The 26157-nt window shown below is 31.8% G+C and overlaps 1 protein-coding gene across 5 annotated transcripts in view; it reads left to right on the plus strand.

Annotated features, from left to right (window-relative positions):
* Positions 1 to 26157, plus strand: part of LOC143225082 (glutamyl aminopeptidase-like) — a 58892-nt gene that overhangs the window by 19042 nt on the left and 13693 nt on the right. For all 5 annotated transcript variants that reach the window (XR_013013603.1, XM_076453812.1, XM_076453810.1 and 2 more), the window contains 8 exons: positions 400 to 513; positions 1404 to 1544; positions 8083 to 8214; positions 10478 to 10736; positions 16519 to 16646; positions 19908 to 19963; positions 21452 to 21599; positions 24778 to 24851. Coding sequence is in view for 4 of the 5 variants with exons in the window: in XM_076453812.1 (XP_076309927.1) it covers positions 400 to 513; positions 1404 to 1544; positions 8083 to 8214; positions 10478 to 10736; positions 16519 to 16646; positions 19908 to 19963; positions 21452 to 21599; positions 24778 to 24851 (1052 nt within the window). In the remaining variant the exon portion in view is untranslated. The remainder of the gene's footprint in view (positions 1 to 399; positions 514 to 1403; positions 1545 to 8082; positions 8215 to 10477; positions 10737 to 16518; positions 16647 to 19907; positions 19964 to 21451; positions 21600 to 24777; positions 24852 to 26157) is intronic.

Below are 26157 nucleotides of genomic sequence, written 5' to 3' on the forward strand. Positions count from 1 at the left end.
TGTCTTTATCTAAAATATGTGTGAAATGAAAAATGCAATACTATATTCAAGAACAAACTACATAAGGTGTAAGAAATAAAGAAAAGAATGATATATTTATGTCAGTTAGAAAACCTGTAACCAAAATGTTGTTTTGCAAAAAATAAACATGTAACCTCTTGTGGTAGTTAAATAATTTCTCCCCAAGACCAATGTATGTTGGGTAAATCATATATATAGTTAAGGTATTTGAATTTAAAATTTTGTTTGCTGAATATTTGCCATACCTACTTGAAGATACACTACTTACAATATCTTAGATATCATCTTTTGTTTGACCATGATATTGTTTGTTACAAGTAACAAAAGAAATTATTTTTCTAGTTAGTAACATATATGTATAGTATTTTATTTTTCTAGTGGTTTGGAAACTTAGTTACATTGGAATGGTGGAATGACATCTGGCTTAATGAAGGATTTGCATCATATGCCAAGGACCTGGGTGTAAATTTCTTTAGGAGTGACTGGCAGATGGTTAGTACCATATTTTTGTGAAAGATTTTTCAATTTGAAAAATGTTAACAATAGTCATCTGTTTTCATTTTAGATGAGACTTTTGGTACGTGTATAGTAATTAACAGAATGTGTGTCTCTTACCCTGTGAACTTCAACAGAGTTCATGCTAGGGAAAGAGTCAAAACATAAAAAAAGCTACAATCTTTAATACAAAATGAAAAAATATGACAAATACAAACAATTAAGGATAAAACAAGGACAAGTGTATATGTAATTAATGTGTTGGACTGGTAAGATAGAGGGAGATCAATTGAAACTTTAATAAACTCTCTCTCTCTCTTTTGAACAAGATCACTGTGTGCTACCACTCTTATAAGTTAAAGTTATAAAATAAAAGTAAATCCAAAGTTAAAAGGAAAACTAAAACCAAAACAAAATCACAATTGAATAAATCAGGGGCAGTTTGCTTTGTAAAATAGGGTTTCCATGGTTACCTATTGCACTGTCTCCCATTGTACTTCCCCATGTTTGAAATGACAGGAATATATTATATTAGATCAATCTTTAGTGACAGTGGTAATTGTAAAAAGTGATTTATACTTAGAAATAAAACATTTATTATCATTTATTAAGAATTATTAATATTATTTGGAATTTTGAGATCAGCAGCTTGGTCATGAAAACAGAAGTTTTTATACATAAAATTATATATTTATGGCATGTAAATGAAAAAAGGTTAATTTAGTCAATGGTGTTATATATGAACAAATATTTTCAATTCTGAGAAGTTTGTATAGTGATACTTTTACAATGGGTTATATGTTTTAAAGTTTGCATGTCTCTTCATATATTTTTTATTCTTCAAATTTTTGTAATAGTTTTGACATGGATTGTTTCTTGATTTACAGAGAGAGCAGTTTGTTTTGGATACTGTTCAACGTGCTCTTCGAATAGACAGCTTGCGAGCTACTCATCCTGTGACAACTAATTCTATTCATGAAGATCCACGTAAATCTAAATTTCTCTATGCTCCTATACCCCCTATAAAGGTAAAATATAAAGATGAACTTGTCTTTTATTCAGATTCTGTTCTTAGGTTGTGTACTTGTTGACTTAGATAAAAATGTACTGCTGGGATTTAACTTTGATTTTAAATTTAAATTTATAAATATTTATGTTAAAATGTTTACTTGAGTAATCACTGGAGTAAATTTGCAATTTAAATTATAAACATAAGATTTGGATATTTTAACTTCTCTAATAATTTATTATTTTAGTAAAACATGATTGTTTTTCAAAAAAAATTATAACAAAGTTTTACTGTATAATTTATAAAACTTTTTCTAGTAATTGATGATTTTAGACATTAAAGATATGAATTTGTAATAACTGTTGAAATACTTGACTGATGAAAGAAGGAGAAACCGCAGTATCAGATATAACTTTTATTATGTAAACTAAAATAATACCAGTACAAATAATTTAAACTTCAGCTTAATAATCTAACACTTTTACTGTTTGTTAAGTTAATATCAATTGATTCAAGTATACTTGTTACTCGTGTTTCAATTAGATCAAAGCTTTGTAATTGAAATTTAAATAAAGCAGCAAATACTAAGAGTAAAGATTTTGCTTAAAGCTATCATTCATATTATTGATTTTTCATATATATTTCAACCTTTTGGATGAACAAGCTCACTAATATTTATTAAGTGTATTTTTGAACATTTGTTTGTTTGATTTAGTTCTCTCATCAAATTTCTATGTAAAACTAATGAGACATTAATCTAATAGAAGAAGTTATATTTGAGATTTAAATACAAGACATATCAGATAGTTTTTATAGTTCTCTCAGGAGATCTTCCTAACTTTGACTGCAAAAAAACACCTAAAGTTGTACGTGGAGATGGTTATAGCAAGGCAACTAAAAGCAATGGGAAGGGGGATTCATAAATAAGCAATACATAGCTCATTCAGGTGTATATAAATTAAGATTCCTGACAAAAATAATAGAACATTGCTCTTACTGATTTTTTTCATAGACCTGCTGACCAAGATACTGCAGAAATAATAAGGGCATGTGAAAGTTTGGATGCTCATATAAACATAATTGGTTATTGTATTGTAATATAACAGTTTTAAGAAGTTAATTAGCTGGCTGGTTGAGAATGATTTTTTTCTTCATTTGAGAACCTCCTAGGAAAATTGCACTTTAAGTACTTGCTTTCAGTTCGTAGAATTATATGATCTGGATTGTATGACTTATGAACATTTTAGTGATAATGATCATAACATTATTGTACTTGATCATGTTGCTGCTATGGTTTCTACAGTTGAATCGGCTATTCTGAATTGTTAATAAAAGAATTATGTTTGCTTTTTGCTGTGAAAGTAATTATTTATACAACTATAAGTTCTGTGTATGTGTGATTTCACAAACTAACAGTTGGTATTCTAAACTTCATAAATATCCCTAAAAACAGTAACTGAAAGCTTAGGAGGCAATCTGAATGATAAAAAGTGTGAATTAGACAAGACTCTTGAGATTATTAACAGATGAAAAGTGTATGTTCGCTTTACTACTTATTGAACCAGTGAGTTCATTAGTTGAGTTGCATGCTACTTTTGTATTTCATAAATATAGTTTGTGTTTTAGTGAAGAAATGAGAAATATATATATATATATATGAGAAAATTACAGATGCTATTCAGTTCACCTTCCTCTAGTAAGTATTGATACAAAAAGCTAAGTAGAAAAGACATGGCCTACAACAGTTTAATGAAGAATAAAAAGTGACAGAAAAAATATTCATTATTAATAAAGATAACTTTCACAAGTTTTATATGATTTTTAGACAGAAAATTTAATTAAAATGAGTAAATTACTTTTGGCAGTTAATCTATAGGCTTTCACAAATATTGAATTGACTTGTTGTTTGAGAATAACAGAAGTATATCAAAACAAAACTTACTGTTAACTCACTCGAATGCAGACTTCCTAGTGATTCCTATAATCTGATATTTTGGCCCAGATTCCTTTAAATTTCAAATTTGGCTTAAATTCATATATTTTTTCTTGTACCTATTTGTACTACTAGACTACTACTAGACTGCAGGGTTTGCTCTGCATTAATTGAAATGTATCTCAAAAACAATATGCATATGTACATATTAAAGCATGAAAATATTTTGTATCAAATTGTCTTATGTATTAGATGCAAATTAGAAGATATCATAGATGCATGTAGTAGTTATTAGATTAATGACAAATGAAAACCTATTTCTACTGTGGCTACATATATTTAACAAACTGGTTTTCTACAGTTATGAGTAAATTTAGTCAACTCATGAACTGTTTGAGGAACATATTTATCAAATCAAACATAATGTTGTTATAAATATTTCTTCTTAGTGGATCCTATTTTGTACTGAAGGAATGTTAAGTAGGGAATATGTGAATGTAACCTTACTTTTCATTTTCAGATATTATAGTGAACTCAGTTTGCTTCATAGGTAATAGTAGATTAGTAGATCAAAATGCCAGGTGAAAGGACAACTTTCAAATCCAGGGTGTGGAGATTGGTGCAAGCCTGGCAAAGACCAATATACAGCATATTGTTGTCTCTGATTTTTGTCAATTGAGTGTGGATAATACTGAAAAGGCTTCTTTACTTCAGTGTGTAAATGCTAAGAATTATAAAAGTAAAATTAATAGTAAGCAGAAAAAATTTATATCCACTGTTAAACCAAGTGCATCTACTGTCAAACTTGGAGAAAGTTCCTCTTATCTATCAGCAACTAAAGCGACAGTCACTATGGAAACTACCAGTAAATCTGAACAGACAAAAACAATCAAGCAAATGCCCTTGTCATGTACCAATGATTATGTAGTAGAGTTTAAAACAGTATTGGCTGCAAAAGTTGCCAAAGAGAATTTTGCATTCAGATCACATGAAACAATAAGTTCAACATTTTAGACCATGTTTTGTTATAAAGCGATAGACAAAAAGTTTAGCCTAGGGCAGACAAAACTGTCCTGTCTTTTGCCTGTGGTATGGGACAATACTATATTTGAGAACTGGCTGAAGATATGCAACTTGAGTGGCGAGTGATATGTTAAAAACAATAGAAAAAGACAATCTACTATTAAAGAAGTGACTTACACTTGGGTCAGGTTGCCAGAACATAAAGAAAACAACATATAACAAATTGAACCTCAAGTTGAATGCAACATTGTCAGGGGCCTTTTGATATTGGCTCCTGCAATCTACATATCATACACAATGCTTTTGATAAAAGACTATAACAGTATGGATTTGCAATTTCCAACATATTCTTTGATCTGTGCTGAGTGTTCAGTATCACAGCAGCAAGGTGGGAAGACTGTAAGAAAATGCAGCTTGATCTAGACATAGAACGTGCCATGTTTCAACATGACTTTGAAGTCCATTGGTTGACCCCTAGTTCTAACTGTGATGAGATTAGTAAAACAGTATAGTGCCATTGTGACGTTTGTAGAATTCTTGGACAAACAAATTGATAAGATGACACTCATAAATGGCTCTTTCAAATGAGTATGTCAATTTTTAGTGATAGAAATGAAAGAAACCTTTGTTCAGCTATACTTTCTGAATCCTGTTGCACCATTCCTTGAAAAATTTCTTACTCATCTATAGTAATGATGAAATGAATGACATTTTGCAGAAGGTAATGATGATATTTGGCAAGCTTAGTGCCATTCAAAAGAGAGGAAGCATGATTCACACAATTGATGTATGTAGGAAAAACCAAGTCCCATATTCCCAACTGATAAATATAGATCCAGTTAAAATTACATTACATTTTTTGAAGCAGTAAATGGACAACTTACCAAAAAGTTGTCATTCTCCAGTAAAGCATTATGCAAAATTAGGTACCTAAATCATCAATGAAGAAAGCTCTAGAAAACAAGATTAATAATAGTTCAGTTAACTGAAGGATTGAAAAAGAATGTTGTTGTTGCTACAGTGAATTATGTGTAGAAAAGCTGTGATTTTGGCATAGATGTAGACAGCATTGAGACCACTAGAAGAGTGGACCTTTACTGGGTGAAATTTGTTTGTTTGAAAACCTTGAATGGAAGCCTAAAGTACCCAAACTTGCTTAAAGTTGCAAAGTCTGGTCTCATTATTCATCATGGCAATGCTGATGTTGAGCACTCCCTATTTGTTTATGCAGATATTGTTACCGAAGAGAGATCTAAGCTTTTAGAGGACACCATTTATGGTATAAGGTTTCTATCAAGTTTCATGGCCAACTCAGTAGCGAGTCAGAGAGCTTACCATTTACACATAACCTGAAATGTGTTGCAAGGCATTTTTGTACTACATACAGTGCTCATCTACAAGAACAGAAGAAAAGAATAAATGAGTGCTCATATTATGTTTGATTCTGCAATAAAAAATCAAAGAAAATGCTAAAGGAGAATTAGCATTATACAAAAAGACAAAAGACAGTATAAATTCAAAAAGAAGTACATTACTAGAGAAAACTTTGCCCTTCATAAACCAAAACAAGGACCTTCTATTTGTGAAGTCATATCTTGCTGAGATAAATCAAAGAAGACGTCTGATAAACCATGTAGCTCATATCATAGTTCAACTTTTTCACAGAAATAGAAAATGACCTAATCTGATAAATCATCTATTTCAACATCTTCTGAATAGAATGTGAAGAAAAGACATTCATCATATGAGTCTTTTGATGTTGGTATATCTTCTATGAGCAAGTTTATTTCTAAAACTGACTTTTCAAGGATTTTTTGTTGCAATGTAAAGTAAACTATGCTCTCTGCTTACTTTATAACATTGTGTCTTTATAGTTGTATCTTAGTGAAAGATATGATCATGGTAATTCTATATTGATAAAGTCAGTTATTTTCGACATATTTGTGCACCACTACAGCTCTTCAGCCAATTCTTGTATGGTGACTGATGTTATTTGTTAAGTAAATAGACAATTATTTTGTACTTTGATTTGAAGAACCAACATGAATGTTATTTAAGTATAGTATTTTTAATCATATGATGTTATGTTAGAGATATCAGTAAATTTGAAATACTGGTCTGATAAATCATACATCTCTATGTTGCACAATGTATAAAGTTACTGTAATTAGTTTGAAGAATATCAGTATTATGTTTATAATATATTATCATTTTATATTAATTTATACAATGTCACACCAGAAGGGATGTATAATTGTTTTGTTTTCTAATTTCATACCATAAAAAAAAATTCTTTAAAGAAAAACAAGTTGGAAATTTATGTTTCATCAAAGTGGAAATGTGCAAATATTTTTATGCTTGTTATAAAATTATTTACCCACCTAATTTTGTAATAAAAGACTGGAATGTGATAGCTGTAAGAGGTGGTGGAAGCCATTTTGTTCATTGATATTAAACATGCTGTTGCTTTTATTATTTCTTTACTTTATATATGTGTGTGTGTGTGTCCAATATATGCACATGTAACCATGGACTGTTTATCTGATGTTCCAAGTTAGAGTATTTGACATACTAAAACTTTCTGTATTTTAAGCTGTTTTCCTGTAAAAACTCCTGCATTTCATATACAAAACCATTCTATATTTTTAGCACCAAAAAGTGCTAGGAAGTCTTAAAATGGTACTTGAAAGTAATTTCTACATAGAACATTAAGTTAAAAAATCATTATCATTCTTTTGTGAACATTAAGTAAAAGTTACAGAAGACATTATAACTTTAAAACTATTAGTGTGAGGGAAGAACTCTTACTAGTATTCTCACTGTTAAAGGAAAAAAAAAATTTATTGTACAGGTTGTTTATAGTACTAAGAAAGAGCAAATTTTAATTGATAACAAAGTCAATGAAAGTAGTGATTTATTTTAAGCACAGTAGCATCCAGATCTTATGGAATCTAGGCTAAATTTCTATAAAGAAAGGAATAACCTACTGGTTAACATGACATCATAAGCTATAGAAACAGCTAACACGTTCAACAGTGGGGTTAATAGTCATAATATTAAGTCTCAGTAGCTGCATAATAGATGGTGGCTGAAGCTGACTGCATGGTTTTGCTCTCTTTCTTGAATCTATAGTTCTGAATTAAGGATGACTAAGTCTGAAATGTTAGAATCTCTGACCTAGCCATTTGGCCTCTATTTTGCATAAGGTGTTGTTTAGATTTAAAATACCGAATACTTTACCAACAAAAAAATACTGATTAAAAGGTAAGGGATGATCTTGAAAATAATATGCATGGCAGCTTAATTTTGTTATTAAGAAGAATTACTTCTCTATTAGAACACTTAACTTTCTACTTGATATGATGCACTGACAATTGTGATTATTTAATATTTTTGTTATATTTAATTACCTATCCATGAATAGATTAGAATGTTTTGTTTACCTTAATTGTCTTATCTATTTATAATTGTCTGGATTTATTACAGTTTGTTCTTTATAACTATATGCATTCTTTTATTGCTCCTTATAAATTTATTATATAAATTTTGAAATTATAATGAGTTTTGCTATATTCATTCATAAAGTGTAATTTTGAAATAGGGTGCAAGTCTTATTCTAATGCTTGAAAATTTTGTTGGATTATCTGTTTTGCAAGAAGGCATTACACGGTACTTAAACAGATATCAGTATGACAATGCTGCAACCACAAATCTGTGGAACTCTTTTGGTGAGGTGAGTTTTTAATTAATTAGCATTGAATAAGGCCAAATTTTCTTTTTTTGGCAAAAAGAAAATTATTGACAATTAAAACTGTCAAATTGATGTGTATGTTAAAAACTTTTCTGCTCTTTCATCTCATAATTTTGTAAAATTACATCCAGTTTTTTTATGTTAATGCTTAGTTAAAATAATGTGAAAATTATTGTTTTATACAGTGTTTTACTTGTATTTTTACGGCCCCGTATGGCTAGGTGGTTAAGGCACTTGAGTCATAATCCAAGGGCAGTGGCATTATGCACATGTTGCTGGTGTATAGCACTTTCTGCTACACACCTGGTGTACAATTCCAGGTGGTGCTGGTTTTGTTTGTTGCAATGCATAATTTTTCTGTGTTGTGATACCCTCCCTACCATGGAACTAAAGATAATTTCCAGATGCTTCCAGGTTTTGGTTGAAGCATTTCACAGTGTCGTAAGTATGTTATATATTTATAACTGCAGTTTGCCTTTCAGGCTGAGACATTCCTTCTTTCTACCATCTCAAGATGTATATTCCCAGTGGGTCAGGTGTTGGTTGGCAAGTTTTTCCTCCTCTAGTCATGGACTGGATAACAAATGCTCACTGGTACCAGTTTTTAGATTCAAAATGCATCCCAGCTTTGTGGTACCTCTTCCTACCATCAGCTGGGTGTTGGTTCCCAGCAGATCTGGTGCTGGTTGTAGCTGGATACAACACATTTTCTCACTTATGTACAGCCTGATATCCTCTTCCTACAGCAAATTGGAAGTACTGTCCCTGTTGGCATCGTGTTTTCAACTGGAGATGTCATTCCCCATGGCTTTCCACCTTTCTACTGTTTGCTGAATGTTGGTTCTTAGTGGATCTCAGTTGGGTTAGGTTGAAAATGCATGCATATGGTGAAGAATCTAGGTACAGAAGGGCATCTTCCCTACCAATTCCCATTTTGAGGTGAAGAAATATGTGTTCCTCTACTTACTGCAGATCTGATGTGCCATTCCTGATACTGTCTAGCTTTGGATGAGATCGAAATACCACTTGACACCCAAGAATCTTATTCCTTAGTTATACATGTTCAAGGATTCCTTTACGTTTCCACCTATTATATTGATGACTTCATCATAATAGAGAGTATACCTGTATCAGAAGTGTTGTGTCTCCCACTGAGGTGTGATGTTTTTTCTTTTGATTCAATACCTTTTGATCTATCTATGATCACTTCTTAAAAGGAGAATGAGTTAGCATAAGTTAGCATTTTTCTACACTGAAAAAGTATTTATTATAGACACTTACCTCCCACATTACTCACATTTCTCACCCAGCCTTCCCAATTTCGATGGTATATAGCATAGGTCTTCTGACCAGTCTTGAAGTGAGTGATGAGTGCAGATGTGAAGAGGGTGCTAACTACAACAATACTGGTGTTATAGTCTGTTTTGTGGAAAGCTATTGCATGATCATTTGCTTGTGGATGTGAAGAAGTGGGAGGTAGAAGGGTAGGGGTGTGTATTGAAAATTTGTACAGATATAGGGAAGTGCTAATGGAGAAAAGCTATCTTGTGAGAGAAAGTAAGTATTCATCAAAAATGTATCTTCAGTGTAGGAAAATGCTAACCTCTCTTATTCGTTGAGGATTACTACTCATTTGGTCATAGATTGGCCAAGTACATGTTAATATAGTTAGAAGTGGGAGTTTTGTTAAAAGGCTTAGTGCACATTCTGAAACTTTTATGGAAGTGGTGTAAAATATTAAGTATCTGTTCTGTGGAGAGGTAATTATTCATTTGAAAGATATTTTCAAGTAAGGAAAATGCTAAATTTCAATATTTTTCATAGTATGCTTAAGTTGTTTGAGCTGTTCTTTATGTTTTTCTGGAAAATTTCATTTATTGATTCAGTATTTTGTTTCTGCTTATGCTTTTTGAGTTTGTAATTTACATGTAAATATGGTGAACTTTTATAAGTTAATTCTATCATTGATTCTCTGTTCAAATGTTTTCGTTACCAATTACAAATTGATTGTTCAGCTAGATTTATTTTGTCACTGTTTTTAGTACAAAAATCAATTCTCAATTACATTATTAATTGAAATTAATATTTTATTACTGAGTAAATAGCTCATTTTGTGTTATCTTACATAAGCATAAGTGTTTGTTTTGAACATTTAATTTTTTTATTGAAATTTGCAGTACTCAGTATATGCTAAAGTATTATTTTGAATCTGAAGCAAAACCTCTAAAGAATCCTGTTTTTTTAGGTAATGGATAGTAGTTTACAGATCAATATTAGCACCCTCATGGGCACCTGGACATGGCAGAAAGGATTTCCTTTATTAGTGGTTTCTTGTGAGGGAGGGGCACTTTATGTAAAGCAGCAAAGATTTGTTGTTACCTTACCAGAACACGGTGAACGTTTTGAGCAAAATGCTTCTTATAATTATCAGTGGCATATACCAATTACTTTCATTACTGACAAGTCAGCAGAAGTGCAGAAGGTCTTGTTGAGTACAGTCAATGGTAAGTCAACAAAAGCATAGGATGTTATAGGTGAAAATGAATGTTAAGTTACTTTGTAATTGTATATTTTTATAAAATTTGTCATTTCTTATTACAGCAGTTATTTAGCTACAGTTTATTTTTTACAGTTATGCTAAGGTTGATTATTTCATTAAAAATATATATATCCTGCACAAACCAAACCATCCAGAAAAAACAGTTTCTTTTTGTTATAAAAATAATTGGTATGTGTGATATAATTTTTGGTGATATAACCAAAATTACAATTTTAGTTACATTTCGAATTTTTATCGAGACTAAATTTTTACATAATGTTAACTGAGGGGAAACCTAACAATGAAATACTGGTGTAAATGTTTGTTATTAATCCAAAAACTGAAATGCTGGTTAAACTTTTCCTGAATTTGAGGTTCTTTGATGTAGTGATTGATCAGTGTGTTAAGCCATTGAAACAATGTGCTGTTGCTATTGACAGGGCAATTAGGATTTAAAGTTATTTCTACATAAATATTGAATGCAAGTCAATGAGATTATAATTTTATTATATAAGTTACTGGTCAGGCTACATTTGGGGTACTGTGTTGAGTCTTAGGCTCTATACCATGGGAGGGACAATGAATTGTTGAAGGGGCTAAGAAGAGAGTTGGATCATCGCCAGTGGCATTCATATTTATCGTATGCCTTTAGGGTTCATGGGGGCTAGACTCCAAGTATTTCTGGACAGGATGTACCCTGACCCACAGATCCTAGAGCATGACAGGCCCTTGTGTCAGTTTTTCATAACTATTATCTACCCAATCTGTAGTGTTTCCATCTGCAGTAAATCCTCGTGAAATGGAATAAAATTTGAGGGCTATCAGTGTTTGGCTGGTGTTGGGGTAGTGAGAAAAAGGTGCTAGTTCTTTCTGGGTTTCATTTACATCATTTTTGGTCCTTGAAAGACCCATTGATATTTGGGTTCATCATTGATCTTTTTTGTCTATATCAATGCCTTAATTCTCCTAAGTTTATAACTTCATAAGCTACTTATTCCCCAGTCTGTGTTGTTATTTTTTATTGGGATTTTAGGTTTTAGATGCCCAGATTTGTTGTACCAGGCTCCCATCTGCACATTGCTGTAGTGGTGGTGCCTAACCACTTTAAGGTTTTTTTTGTGTGCACAGTAATTAGGTAATACAGTTCAAGAATTTTTACCTTTGGCCTAGCATACGCTTTACATTGGCTCTGTCAATTCATACAGGTTTCCTCTTGTCACCTCCATTCAATAACTCTGTGCATATGCCATTCCATAGATGACTGGTTGCTGCTAATACCATTTTGTCTATTGTCAGAACAGCACACCCAGATTCTACTTTCAGAAACCATCTTGGCCTAATTCAATATGTTGTCAGTCTGGATATTTGATTTTTCATTTATTCTCTCAATCAGTCTTAACTAACTCACATTTGCCTCTTTGCTATGAAACAGGAAACTCGATTCTTATTAAACTCCCCTTTTCCCACTCACAGAAGTTTCTTTCTCTTCTTGGAATGTGATCTCATTCAAATCCCTCATGCCTTTTGGGATGAGTCTGCAAGTGATCCTTTTCATACAGACTGATTTCCTGTATTTCCCAATTTTCTTGATCATGATTATTTTTTTTATCTTGAGGGATTAAGTTGAGATGCTGCTAAGGTATGAGTTTTTATACCAATCCCTCATCCAAAGTTCCATCTCTTCAAGAATGCCTTGCTTCAGGGATGGGTTAAAAGAATTTCAGGGTCTACCCATAATTGACAAGATTTTCCTACATATTGTTTTAGTCCTTGTTGCTCTTCCAAAGATAATGCATCGTGGTCTGAGCTTACTATGGGGAAACATATCAGGCTTCAATTTGACAATTCAGTAATGGTGTTTTGTGTTTCTCTTGTACCTCTTTTCTTGGAACCACTTCTGTCATATCACTGTACTAGTCTGACATGCTCCATGGGTGATGACTGCAGTAACAGATTGATTTTCTCAACCCAAACAGATTCTCACAACACAATACATTACTGATTGCTAGATTCTGTTGGCTTGGCCCTCAACTTGCAGCTGTGATGAGAGAGTTGACTAACCTTTAAGCATGGAAGCAATTCATTAGAATAGGAGAGGGTTAGGATTAATATTCTCAGTCTTCCCTACTATTTATTTTTTACTCAAGGTATTAACTGGGTTTGTTCCAACCCATTATCATGGCTTGTTGATAGCACCTACATCCTGGTTTCTGCTTCTGCAGTACCTTCAGGAGTATCCATTTCTTCTTAGGCCATCTCTGTGGAGGCAGCCATGATTTGACAGGACTTGCCCAGCTATTCAAAGTCTCTAGCTTCAAGCATAGAAATTAAGCAATCTTTCATACAGCACCAGGGTTTAATATCAAAGGCTGGTATGTATCTATGTCACTTTTATTTATTCCTTGGTCCTTTAATAGGCATTTCTCAATGGAAATGGTATATACATCAAGAATGGTGTATTGAAAAGATGTTGAACCCATTTTGATCAGAAGTGCCTACCATAACTTGTTTTCTGACCTAGCTCTTTGACAAGAGTTTTTGCACCTTCAATAATAGCTCTTTATATGGCAGCTTTATTAACTACCATTTGGTACTGGCAGCTAAGTATTCTTTGAGTCCTCAGTACTTTTTGGATTCCTCAATTCATTCGAGGTCTTTTATCACAAACAACCATCCCAGCTATCTATCTGATATATTAAGGTTACATTACATGCCCTTTCTCCACACATGTTTGTGTCCTGCTTTCTGATACCATTTATCCATTTAAAATCACTGGAGTTGTGCCATCTAAAAATACAGATTTTGACACCTCATCTTACTGTTGCATGGATGTTAGTACTCTGGTGTCTGATGTTGGATTTTGAGTGAAGTAACCAATGTAAGGCCTCACACAGATTTCAGGTTTTTTTCTTCCTCCCTCATTTTCCTCTGTCTGTGTTGTGGGTCACAGTTTTTGTGTGTGGAATTTTTCCAGTTCTGTCCTTGACTATCCCTTGTTCTCTATTTTTATGGGAATGTGATTGTTATTTGGGCCTGTTTCACAGTTGGGGGAGCTGATTGCATGCCATAGACATCCTATCAATACTGGATGTCAAGTTCCCATGCTCAGAAATGGTGCAATTCCTCTCTTCAGATCTGACTCTCTCATCTGCTAAGGTATCCTTTCGACACTTTTGGGGGGTATGTCTGTTTTTTTCCTTACACTAGTCCTTCCTTTTGATCAGTGTGGGATTGTAGCTAATCTTGTCAGAAATCTTGTTTATTGGTTTGGACAAATTTGTTATTTATGGAATTTTCTATGAATATAATGTGAAAGATATTGGACAAATAAAAATGAATTAAGGATTGAGGAACTTATTTATATTGTATTGTAAAACATCTTATTTAGATTTAGCTGAACATTTAAATAAAACAAGTCATAGCATTAATTGGTAGGAAACTAAAATTATCTGACTGCAATAAAAGTTTTAGGGTGGGTTCAGATTCAACATCGCTTGTTGGGATGTTTTGTAAGTGCTTTCAAAGTTTGGTAAAGTTCAATAGAATAAAACTTGGAAAACACAGGAACCTTGGGATGAAGTAGAGGTCAAACCAAAATATTGATCCTCCTATAACACTCCCTATGGGGTCCTAAAGGTACATGTTGAGTTTCATTGGGATTGGTAAAAAATTTAACTTGTAAGAAGACATAAATGTTGTAGGGGCCCCAGGAAGTGACATAAGGGCCTCAGAGGAGTTAAACCTGAATGTAGTATCCCCTATATCACCATCAGGGCATTCCAAAGGTATATGCTAGGTTTTGAAAGTTGGATCAAAAGTTGACCATTTATAAGTAACTTTTGTCAAATAATGATTAAGTATATATATAAACTTTGGATTTAGAACAAGGTGTCACTTGTCTATACTTCAAATGAATATATATGCATAAAAACTTTTATAAAGATTTATAAAATTATATAGAGCATTTATTTCAGTGCTCAAATTTTATATCGTTTTTTTCCCCTACAAATATATATTATTATATTTAGTTATTATGAAGATTGAGTTCTGGAGATATTATTTCCAACTATAAACAGTTTGAGCAATTATATGTAAGACTTGTTAAGTCATCCCACTTTTCATTTTGTTTTCAAATGACCTGAGCAAATATAAACCTTACATATTCTGGAAGTTTATGAGGGCTGTTCAAAAAATACGTGGACTGTTTGAATTGCGCAGCTCCAGTTGGTTCCAGGGGAATCCGCTTGGTGTCACTAGGTTCGCACAGATCAGCTGATTATGATGCCATTTCTCGATTGCAGATATCTTCATTTGTGTATTAGCTACGCGGTTTTAAGTGAAGTGCGATTTTTTCGTTTGGCGGATTTCAGAATGAATGACCTAAAGGACCAACAACTTGCTGTGAAATTTTGTGTTAAACTTGGAAAATCTGCAACTGAAACTTTTGATATGCTTAACACGGCTTACGGTGATGTTGCTATGAAGCGTACAGCATGTTTCAAGTGGCATGAACATTTTAAGGATGGTCGACAGTCCATTGAAGATGATGAGCGTCCTGGACGTCCTTCCACATCAACTGACGACCCACACGTCAACAAAATCAACACCCTGGTGCGGGCAAATCGACATCTGACTGTCAGGGAGCTTGCTCAAGAGTGTGGGATATCAGTTGGATCTTGTTACGAGATTTTGACTGAAAAATTGAAGATGCACCTCGTTGCTGCGAAATTCAGCCGTCAGAACTCGTGAGTTTTTGGCCAAACACTAGATCACTGTTCTTCCCCACCCCCCCCTACTCACCTGACCTTGCTCCTTGCGATTTTTTCTTGTTCCCCAAACTCAAAAGACCCTTGAAAGGAAGAAGATTTGAGACAATTCCCGAGATTAAGGCAAATGCGACGAAGGAGCTGGAGGACATTACAAAAGAAGTGTACCAGGACTGTTTCAACAAGTGCAAATACCATTGGGACAAGTGTGTGCGTTGGGGAGGAGAGTACTTGGAAAGGGTTCCAGACCTGTAACTTCTAAATAAAGAACATTTTGTTTTATGACGTCAGTCCGCGTATTTTTTGAACAGACCTCGTATAATAGTAGTATATCACACTAACAGCAAGATGTGTTCAGATATTAGAATTCAAATTACTCAATTAATAACACAGACCTTCAAATTCTAAACTTCATAGAAGTTGTTTTGGTTTTAGTAATGGATTATTCAATAATTCAGCTATGTGTATTTTGAAAATATTTATTTATTTCTATCATCTAAACATATTTTACAAATGAAGAAGAAAGAAAGAACTTACTTCGATAAAATTATAATTTTGTGTACCACTTGAGCATTACTTCTTATTGTTTGTTAACAAAAATACAAACAAACTGAAGATAAGGAAAGAACAATGATGTCAAATGAATATGCATCCTCTTTCATCCTGATTTTTTTGAAATCTACATATTATAGTTTCAAAACTACATGTTGTATTTTTTTCTTTTATGTATTACATAATAAAATTTTATGAAAAACCTCTAGGTGATAGAGAAAACTGGATATTGTTTTCAGATTCAGCATATAGAAATAATTAAAGAAGAAAATGTAAAAATTTCAAGACAATGAAACCTGTGTAATATATCTATATCATAGGTGCAGTAAAGATGAACACATCATTTTTACAGTTTCTCTAACATTCTTTCTGAGCTAAGGTCTAATTTGGCCTCACTTGAGATTCTTTGCACCATTGTAACTTTTTTAGGAACTATCACTGTTGGAGAAGACACCAAATGGGTCAAACTGAATGTGAATCAGACTGGTTTATACCGTGTGATGTATGAAGAGAATGAATGGAGAACCTTTACTGAAGTGTTACATCAAGATCACTTGGTAAAATAAAGTCAGAATATAATAAAATATTATAATTTCAAAATAGTTTTCAAAAACATTATGTGCACAATTAAAACCTACAGTTGTTTTGTTTATCATGTTTGACTTCTTGCTGGATCCTGACCTGTGATATAAAGTGTTACTAAAAACAAATAAATTGGTTACTTGTGTGTTTGATCAGTCATTATTACAGTAATTAGCCATGATGTTTCCAAGTAGTTTATCTTAATTTGTGACTGGATGCTTGAATGTAATTCTAATGGATAATATTTTGATTTACACCACTTCTCTTTGTTAAAAGTGTATCAAATAATGATTCTGAAAAAATACCTCTAACATTAAATGAACTGGCATCTGGTTCTGTCTCCTAAGAACACAGATGTAAGATATATTTTAAAAATATTAATCACGTGTTTATACAGTATCAGATGATTAATAATTCATTAATTGTTTTTCATGATAGAAAGGAGATACAAGAGTGTAAAACTTCAGAAGCCTGACACCCAGAACTACCAAATTTGAGTTCAGACCACCATGAATTTCATATTTATTAGTTTTCAATTGGTGTAGTTCTGCTTCCATGAAATGTGTGCTTATGTGTAAACTATATATTAAAGTACTAAAATTTATAAAAATGCAGCTTGATGTTATTGTTTTTGTAAAGCATTAAATATTAACTACCAATGAATTTTTTCAGATTGGTAGCATATTTATGAACAATTGGCTAATCCATCATGAACCTTATGTACAAGCAAATATGCAAATTGCTATCTGTGTTGTTAAAATGTCCAAGATTTAGATTTATGTTGCATTCTAGTCTATGAAATGGTTTTTAATAGGAGTATAATAGTTATTTTTCAATAGAAAATTTTACTAACACAGAGTGAAATAGTGTGTTTGAAAAAAATTACTTATAGACTTTTATTTTTTTTAAGGTAAAACACAAAAGGATGTGGTTCTCTGAATTTTGGACCATACTTTGGTTGTGTTATTTTTGTCTTGTTTGTAAACTAGATAATCTGCTCAGAGATTTTACATTTTTTATATTCTAATTAAGTCATAGTATTTTCAACATATCATAATCATAAAAGCCAAGTTTTGATTGGTTCTCTGAATTTTTTGAGTTACATGAGTCCAGTTTCACTTTTTCTACTGTAATACTTTGTCTCTTCATTCCCTATTCACATTTTATTCAATCTGTAACATAGACATGAATATTTCCTAAATTTTGACAGTTTTTCAGCTATGCAAAAGCCTGTTGATGATGGAGTTATTGTACCAAGGATTTATTTAACACCAAATGAAACTAATTTGCTGTTTGTTGTGAAGAGAAGTTTTTGAATAATGATTGGGTATTTACAGAAAAGTGTGGTTCAAAACAACTGTTGCAATAGTGCAATTGATGTGATTAAAAAAAAATAACTATGATGAATGAATGCTGTAACAAGGACCAGTACCAGAAAGATACACTTTTTAGGTAAAGGAGATATTGCTTGTGGTACAATTTGGTTCCTTGAGGATAGAAGGTCCTTTGTTTCTCTTATGGGTAATAAAGCTATAAATGCATATTGGAGGACTCAAATTTGGTAGGCTTAAGTTTCCCATTATTTTTGATGGACTTACATACTGTTAAGAAATAATAAGTTTTATGTCTGCATTACATATGCTGTACTAACTTATATTGTTGCTATTTTTAGCTCTGTAATGCTGTCAAAAGTCATATTAATAAATATAGAGTGGGAATCTCGTTAATCCATTCATTAATGGATTTAAATGGCTAATATTAATAACCTTACATGCTCTTGGCTATTAATACAAAATTATAAGCCTAATATTAATAACCTTACAAGTTGCTCTGGGGCCTATTAGGCCCCACTTTTCGTAGGAGTGTTAATAAATATAGATATGTTAATATTTGGAATCTGTAACAGTTGTTTTTTTATCATGAGAGAAGAAAGTTGGACTATCTGTCTGGATTTAGTACATCAAGAATATGTATTGATACTGGATATTACACTGAAAGATCATTTAAGGGTGGGAAAATTTTTAAAGTTTTGTAATGATTTTTATAATTAATGGGCATTCTTATGGTTAAAGCAGACAATGGTTAGTTTATATTATGAATCATTAAATAAAAATCTTGCTTATGGCAAAGAATGGGTTTGATTCCATAATTATAATGAATTATTTTTATTGTTGATGTAGAGAAGTCATTTTCTTACTACTAATCAGATGAATATGATTTATAAGAATGACTTTTACATAGTTTCAATGTTTGGTGATTATATGAAAATACAAGTGTCACAATAGAAACAACTAACAGAACTATGCATTCAAACTTTTATTATTAATTGTAGTTGTATATTTAGCTGCTGACAAAAAACAAACAGGGGTCACAACTACATTTGACAAACTGTGGATTACAAACTCCATAATAATCTGAAAAATGTGTATAATTGTATATTTCTGTGCAGTTCCAAAAAGTTGTGTTTAGAAACAATATACTTACATGCTCTTTTAGATATTTTATACTATTTTCAAAGTACAGATCTATATTTGTTAAAAAATCTATAATTATCTGCTTGCTTTTATTACTTTGTTAGTGATTTTATCACTGTATGCTTCATTCACATTGTTTATGATGTTACATCATGTAGTTTGAACAATTAATAATGAAACACAGCTTTCAGAACAGCTGTAGGTAACATTTAAATACAGTTGAATAGAGTAGATTATAAGCTGGTTACATTAATGTATAGCAAATAAAGTAGTCTGAATGCAAATCATGTTTTGTTGGAAAATGACTAGATTATATAATTTTCCAAGAGTTTACAATGCTTGTTTCCTTTGAAAATTCTGGTTCTCATTATTAGATAAATGTTTTTATCCGTAATGAAATAGATCAAATCCTCCATTTTGTAGCATCATATAGTACTGTTCTTCAAATAGCTTCCACAACATTCAAAAACAATTAGAAATTAGATGTCAAAAATAGTTGATAGTACTGGTTTATAATATTTTCTCTTAGACAGATTCAAGCCTATTGTATAGCTTGATGAATTTTTATAAATCCTGTGGAGCTATATGCATACTTTAAATTCATATTATCGTTTTAGACATTATTTTCTTCAAAAGTGCTTTTGAGATGTCTATTTTGTTTGACATTGGTGCAAGTTTTCAATATAATGCATTTTATTTTTTTCTTGTTCCATAAAGAAAATATGATGAAATATGATAGAATTTTGTCTATTTATACTCTAGAAACTGCATGCTAGAGATCGGGCCAATCTTCTGGATGATGGATTTTCTCTTGCACGGTACATTCCATTACAATTATCAATAGTATAGATTTAAAAACGACTAAATTAAATAGTTGTATCGTGTTATAAGCCCAGAAACCATACTAAACACTCTATGAAAAATTATTCATTACAGTTCTTTGAATAAAATGATATGAAACCCACAAGTTCATTTTATGAGTTATCCATCTTAATAATGTTCAGAGTTGATACATTTATAATTTCTCTACTTGAATTTGTTTTTCACTAAAGAATAATGACTCATCATAAACAGCTAAAGATACTTGAATGATTTTAGTAAATGAAACTAAAAAGGGGTCAATAAAAAGATAAAGGTAAAAAACAGAAATGCTTCTGACCATCTTGATTCACTTCAAACTTTGCTCTTTACATACATCTACTTCTATAAAGTTTATATAATAGCTATTTAATTTATTGTATGTGCTTATCAAACAACCCTTTAAATATGCTTTCAAACATTTATAGATTAACCTAGAAGATACATACTTAGTATTTCACAATAAAGTGTTGAAAATTAACCGTGAATTTTTTTGTTGTGTATTTTATAAATATAATTCCAGAGAGATTTTACTTTTATACATGTGTTTTTGTTTTTTATTCTTTATGTTTGTTTTTTATCCAAAACTTTTTTTCATATTTCATTGTATATTAATAGTTTACTTAGTATGATACTTAGAGTGATATCACACAAAATGAATTCATGAACCAAATAGAGTAACACTGTAATTTTTTTAAAATAGAAAAATTAAACAGCAATATTCAATATTTTGTTAGATATGTTATGCTTCATGTGAGAAGAAATAAAAAGTATATCTTTGGGCAACAGCTTTATCTCAATTAACCTTATGATGTTGTGTATGAAGGGGGGGCAAAGTGCATATGCCAGGACCTTTTACAGAGTGCCATTCAATATAGTACCAGTCCTGAATGCACAGTGCTTGAAAGGGAGTTCAAAATTGAGAGATCAAATGTATACACATAGTGTGTGAAGCACAACAACCGTTGAAACCATGCTAATGCTGTGGGGATCTAGGGACATACCTTTTAGAAAGTTTGTAAAAAACAGGTGCTATATTTTCTTTTTTATTGGCTACTTTTCTGTTTTAATTGTGATAGTGATAAATGTATTATAGCCTAACCATAGATTCTTCTGGTACTTTATTCCCATTAATCGAATAAAGTGACAAAATATATGCTCTTACTAACTGAACTTAAGGGTTAATTTTTTGGCTGCAATTAGTAAGGCAGCTTTGACTACTGAAACTACAGTACACATAGTGTTTTTTGAATATCTTAAGATTCATAGTTTGCACATAAAACACATTATATATTTTGACAATTATGTCAGTATTTGTGGCATTTTTAACCTTATAGACATATTTGATGACTTTAATGTAACTCAATATTATATTTTTGTTGCAGTTTTTCAGCATAATTATGTGTGCAAAATTCCTACTTTTTTGTTTGTTTTTCTTCTTCTTCTAGAATAGGATTGTTAAACAGCAGCATTGTGTTAGACATGGCAAACTACTTACAAAAAGAAATACATTACGTACCTTGGGCAACAGCTTTTTCTCATTTTCGTGAGCTGAGCTTTCTTCTTCACAATACCACAGTTTATCCTCTCTTTCAGGTGAGTTTAAGAAAACATTAATTTTGTTATAAAATATGTTAGTTATTTGTACAAGATTGAAAACTTGTTTGTTCTTGTTGTAGTCCTACATTGCAAAATACATTTAAACTTTACTATGTTACATACACAAAATTAACTTATTTTTAAACAGTAACTTAAGATGCGTGTTATTTAACACAGCTCCAAATATTTCATGAAAACATATTGTCTGGTTCAACTGTATCTTGAAATAACTCTCCCCACTTCACATTTAATTGCCTCATGTTTATAATCTAGCTTTGATTATGCTACAATACATTACATCACAGCCTAAGACATTTCTAGGTGTTCTAGGCTTCTTTTTTTTTATTAAACCACCATCAAAAGTACCCATCCTCAGTTGCAGGAAAAGTTTAAGTTCATCTATTAATTTGAATTATTTTATGGACTTTCAATAGGTTAATTTTATTGCACTCTTGGTATTGTTCAGAGCAGAAGCTCTGAGCTACTCAGACCATCCATTGCAAAAAGTAATTGTCAAGTATTTCAGTCATGCTAAGATCTGTTCAACAATAACATGCAGTAAATCTACATTTTTGTTCCTTAAGCTATGTCACATTTTGAAATGTGAATGATGGTATGATTAAATACTAGCAGTTTAGTGTAGAATATCCTGCTTGTGAAATAACATTTGGCATCAACATTATTCATGCCTGTTCTCCCATTATGTCAAACTTGAATGTTGAGATGTTGAGCTGTGCCTGTATGTGTGGCTTTTGAATCATAGCACTGTACAAGGGTGCCTTGAACAGGAAATAGACAAATGCTCAAGCAGATATTACAGTTTTTAATATATATAAGATTTGATATTAATCTCACTAAGACCCACAGCCATGTTTAGGTGATATTTGAATTACAACATTAAAAATTCAGCTTTAACAATATGCTATTAAATATATATACACTGCTGGCCAAAATCTTAAGGCCAATGAACATAAAGAAATAAATGTGCATTTTGCATTGTTAGACTCAACCACTTATTTGAGTAGAGCTTCAAAAGATGAAAATAAGAAAAGGGAAAATAAAAATAAAACTTGTTTAGCATTTAATAGGGAAAATGTGGACACTGTGAAATTAGCCTAAATACTGGCTCAAAAGTTTAAGACCACACCAAAAAGTAGTCCTAAACAGGGTAGGAAATGCCCAACAAGAGGTCTCAGTAGTGAGTTGCACGGCTGCCATTGTGAATAACCTCAAAAATTCACTTTGGCATGGTCGATATAAGTATTTGCAGAAGGCTGGCTAGAATGTTATTCAAAGTGGTGAAGATAGCTTCACAAAGATCATGCACTGTTTGAAATAGACGTCCATTTCTATAGACTTTCCTTGCCATCCACTCCCAAACATTCTCAATGGGATTCAGTTTGGGCGAACATGCTGGATGGTCCAAAAGAATCATGTTATTTGTCATGAAAGAGTCCTTTGTCCTGCGGACACTGTGCAGTGTATCATTGTCCTACTAAAAGATCCAGTCATTTTTATACAAGCGGGGCCTTCAGTCAGTAAGGATGCTCTCTCCAACATGCCAATGTAGCCAACTGCTGTTTGATGCCCCTGTACAACCTGAAGCTCTATTGTTCCATGGAAGGAGAAAGCATCCCAGATCATGATGGAACCTCCTTCACTGAGTCGTGTAGAAAATGTCTCCGGTGGGATATCCTTATCGTGCCAGTAATGTTGGAAGCCATCTGGACCATCCAAATTAATTTTTTTCTCATCAGAGAACAAAACCTTAGTTCACTTTTCTGCATCCCAATGTTTGGTGCTTCTCAGCAAAGTTTAACCAAGCTGTTTCGTGGTGTGGAGGGAGGCGTGGCCTCTGAAGACATTTACGGTTTTTAAAGTCTTTCTCTTGTAGATGCCGTTTTATTGTTCTTGAGCTGCATTCTGCATTCGTAAGGGACTTACACTGGTTTGATGATTGGCTGGTATCTTGCCGGACAACCTGTCAAATCCTCCTGCTCAATGCTGGCAATTGTTTCTTGGGCCGACAACTTGATATTCTCGTTCTGTATCCCTCAGGGTCTTTTAAGAAATTTGCAATAGCAGTTTTACTATGCCCAATCTCACCAGAGATAGCATATTAAGAAACCTTGCTTTTGCAGCTCAACAATTCTGTCACGTTTAAACTCTGTCAACCTTTAATCCTTTGCCATGTTTTTACTCAATATAACACAGGAGTTGTCAGTGGGAGATGTTGACAATGCTAATGCTTGAACACAAATGACTAAATTTCATTACGTGTTTACCCATTAACGCTTTGTTTCAGTATGGTCTTAAACTTTTGACCAGCTAGTATTTAGGCTAATTTCATAGTGTTCACATTTTCCCTATTAATTGCTAAAAAAGTACATTTTTATTTTTCCTTTTCTTATTTTCATCTTTCAAAGCTCTACTCAAATAAATGGTTGAGTCTAACAATGCAAAAGGCATATTTTTCTTTATGTTCATTGTCCTTAAGATTTTTGTCAGCAGTGTATATACATATATAACTAAAGGGAAATACAAATGTTAAAATTACATGTAGTTTATTATAAATATATATATTGTAACATTTCAAGCAATACCTTTACTGGGCTTCACGTAACAGCTCTGTTGTAAGACCTGATGGAAGATAGTTGCCAGAAAAGATGGAAAAAATGTGGGAAGCTATATGTTGTTGTTACTGCTTTTTTTGTTTATATATGTGTGAGTATAATTTCTTGTGAACATTGAACTTATCAAATACAGAGACAAAAATAAGCTTCTCTCAGTAACCACATATGATGGGTATTAATTTAATTAAAGTACATTGAACTTTGAGAAATACCAGTGATATTTCTCTCATTAACCTGAGGTTACTGACCAATTCTAAGTGAGTATCAAATATGGAAGTCGTGAATTTCTGTTATACTGAATCAGCCATAAGACTGTTTTCATGTATGTTAAGTCTGTAATGTGGACCCCATTTTAAAGTCAGACATTATACAAGTTTTTTAAAGTTTGTAAAATGTCATGATGTTGGTGATTTTATGGTGATTTACAGCATTAAAAAACAAAACAGTACTTGGCATTATTTGTGCAATCTTTGTATACATTAATTATTAGATTTTTAAAGTCATCACTCATAAAATTAAGTGTTTACTGTTTGTTTTTTCAGCTGTATGTAGTGGAATTATTACATCTCCTAGTAGTGTTTTTAGGCCAGAAAGATGAAGGTTCACATTTGACAAAGTAAGAAAATGACTTGTTTTGTTACAGTGCATTTGAAATTATACATTTTAAAAGATTTTGTTATTTTAAACTTTTCCAAAAAGTATAGAATTTTCTATAAAAACGTTTGTTACAAACTATATCTCAAAAGTTTTAATGTTTGTTGTTTTTTTTAATTTTCTTCTTTAAGTCTCACTTTTTAAAATATATATTGGGTAAACTTTCTTGAACAATAATTTTGAAACAGGAAAAACAGTGAAAAATAATACTCTAAAAAGTACTTTATTTATCCTAAAATTACTGATATATGGATGGCATTTGATATAGGGCATATTTTTGTAATTTATTTAAACCACAAAATTGTTGGTAGGTCTTTGAGGATTCAATTATGGCAACCTGTGCACCAAATGTTGAAAATAAAAACAAGATCAACAAAATGCACAATAAAATTGTGTTTGATTGGTGGACAAAATTTAAATGATTCAACATGTTTCAGTTCCTTTATGCTACCACTATTAGAAGTAAAAAATTATATGATAAGCAGGTAGTTTTATAAAGAAAATATTTAATTCACTGGAATCTCTAAAGGTGGTACGACTGTTGTACATAAGTAGTCAATATTTCTTTCCAGAATTGTGTTATCATCAGTGAACCATTCATCTATATTTAACAAAGAATTATTTATTTTACAGCACAGAATTTCTGTCAATTATCTAATATTCATTTCACTTTGAGTATTATGTTTGTCAGAAATTGTTACAAGACATTGTACTGAATGACCTGTTTCAAGAGGAGAAATTAGTATTCTTTAACATACATTACCTTTATGTTCACTAAGATAGTATTTCAAATGATGTTTATTTTGACCAATATATTTTTGTTGCATTCACACCCTGTTTGATATATAGTTTTTCTCTTTTTTTTTTTAATCTTTAGTACTAGGAAGTATTATTTTGATTTTGTTAAATGGTTTTAAAATAGAAATAAAATCATTTTATCCAAATACATTGGCTAGTAATACCTTGTATATATGGTAATATTACTGTACTTTTAATTTAATAATTGTAAATTCTGTTTAACCTATTACATTGTTTAAGAAAAAAATTATTTTCTTTATATTATACTTTCAATTATATCAACATTATAATCCCTGTTACTGACAATGGTTTTTATATGCACTTCAATTCATTTTCTAACTTAGTAGAATTGGAGCAAATTTTAAATGCTTTGTCTATATAAGCATGAAAAACTGCTAGTTTTAGAGAAAATGGATGGCATGTTCTTTGATGTGGCGTCATGGAGACTGAATGTGATTTTTGATAAATAG

Source organism: Tachypleus tridentatus, chromosome 9, assembly GCF_004210375.1.
Source record: "Tachypleus tridentatus isolate NWPU-2018 chromosome 9, ASM421037v1, whole genome shotgun sequence".
NCBI lineage: Eukaryota > Metazoa > Arthropoda > Merostomata > Xiphosura > Limulidae > Tachypleus > Tachypleus tridentatus.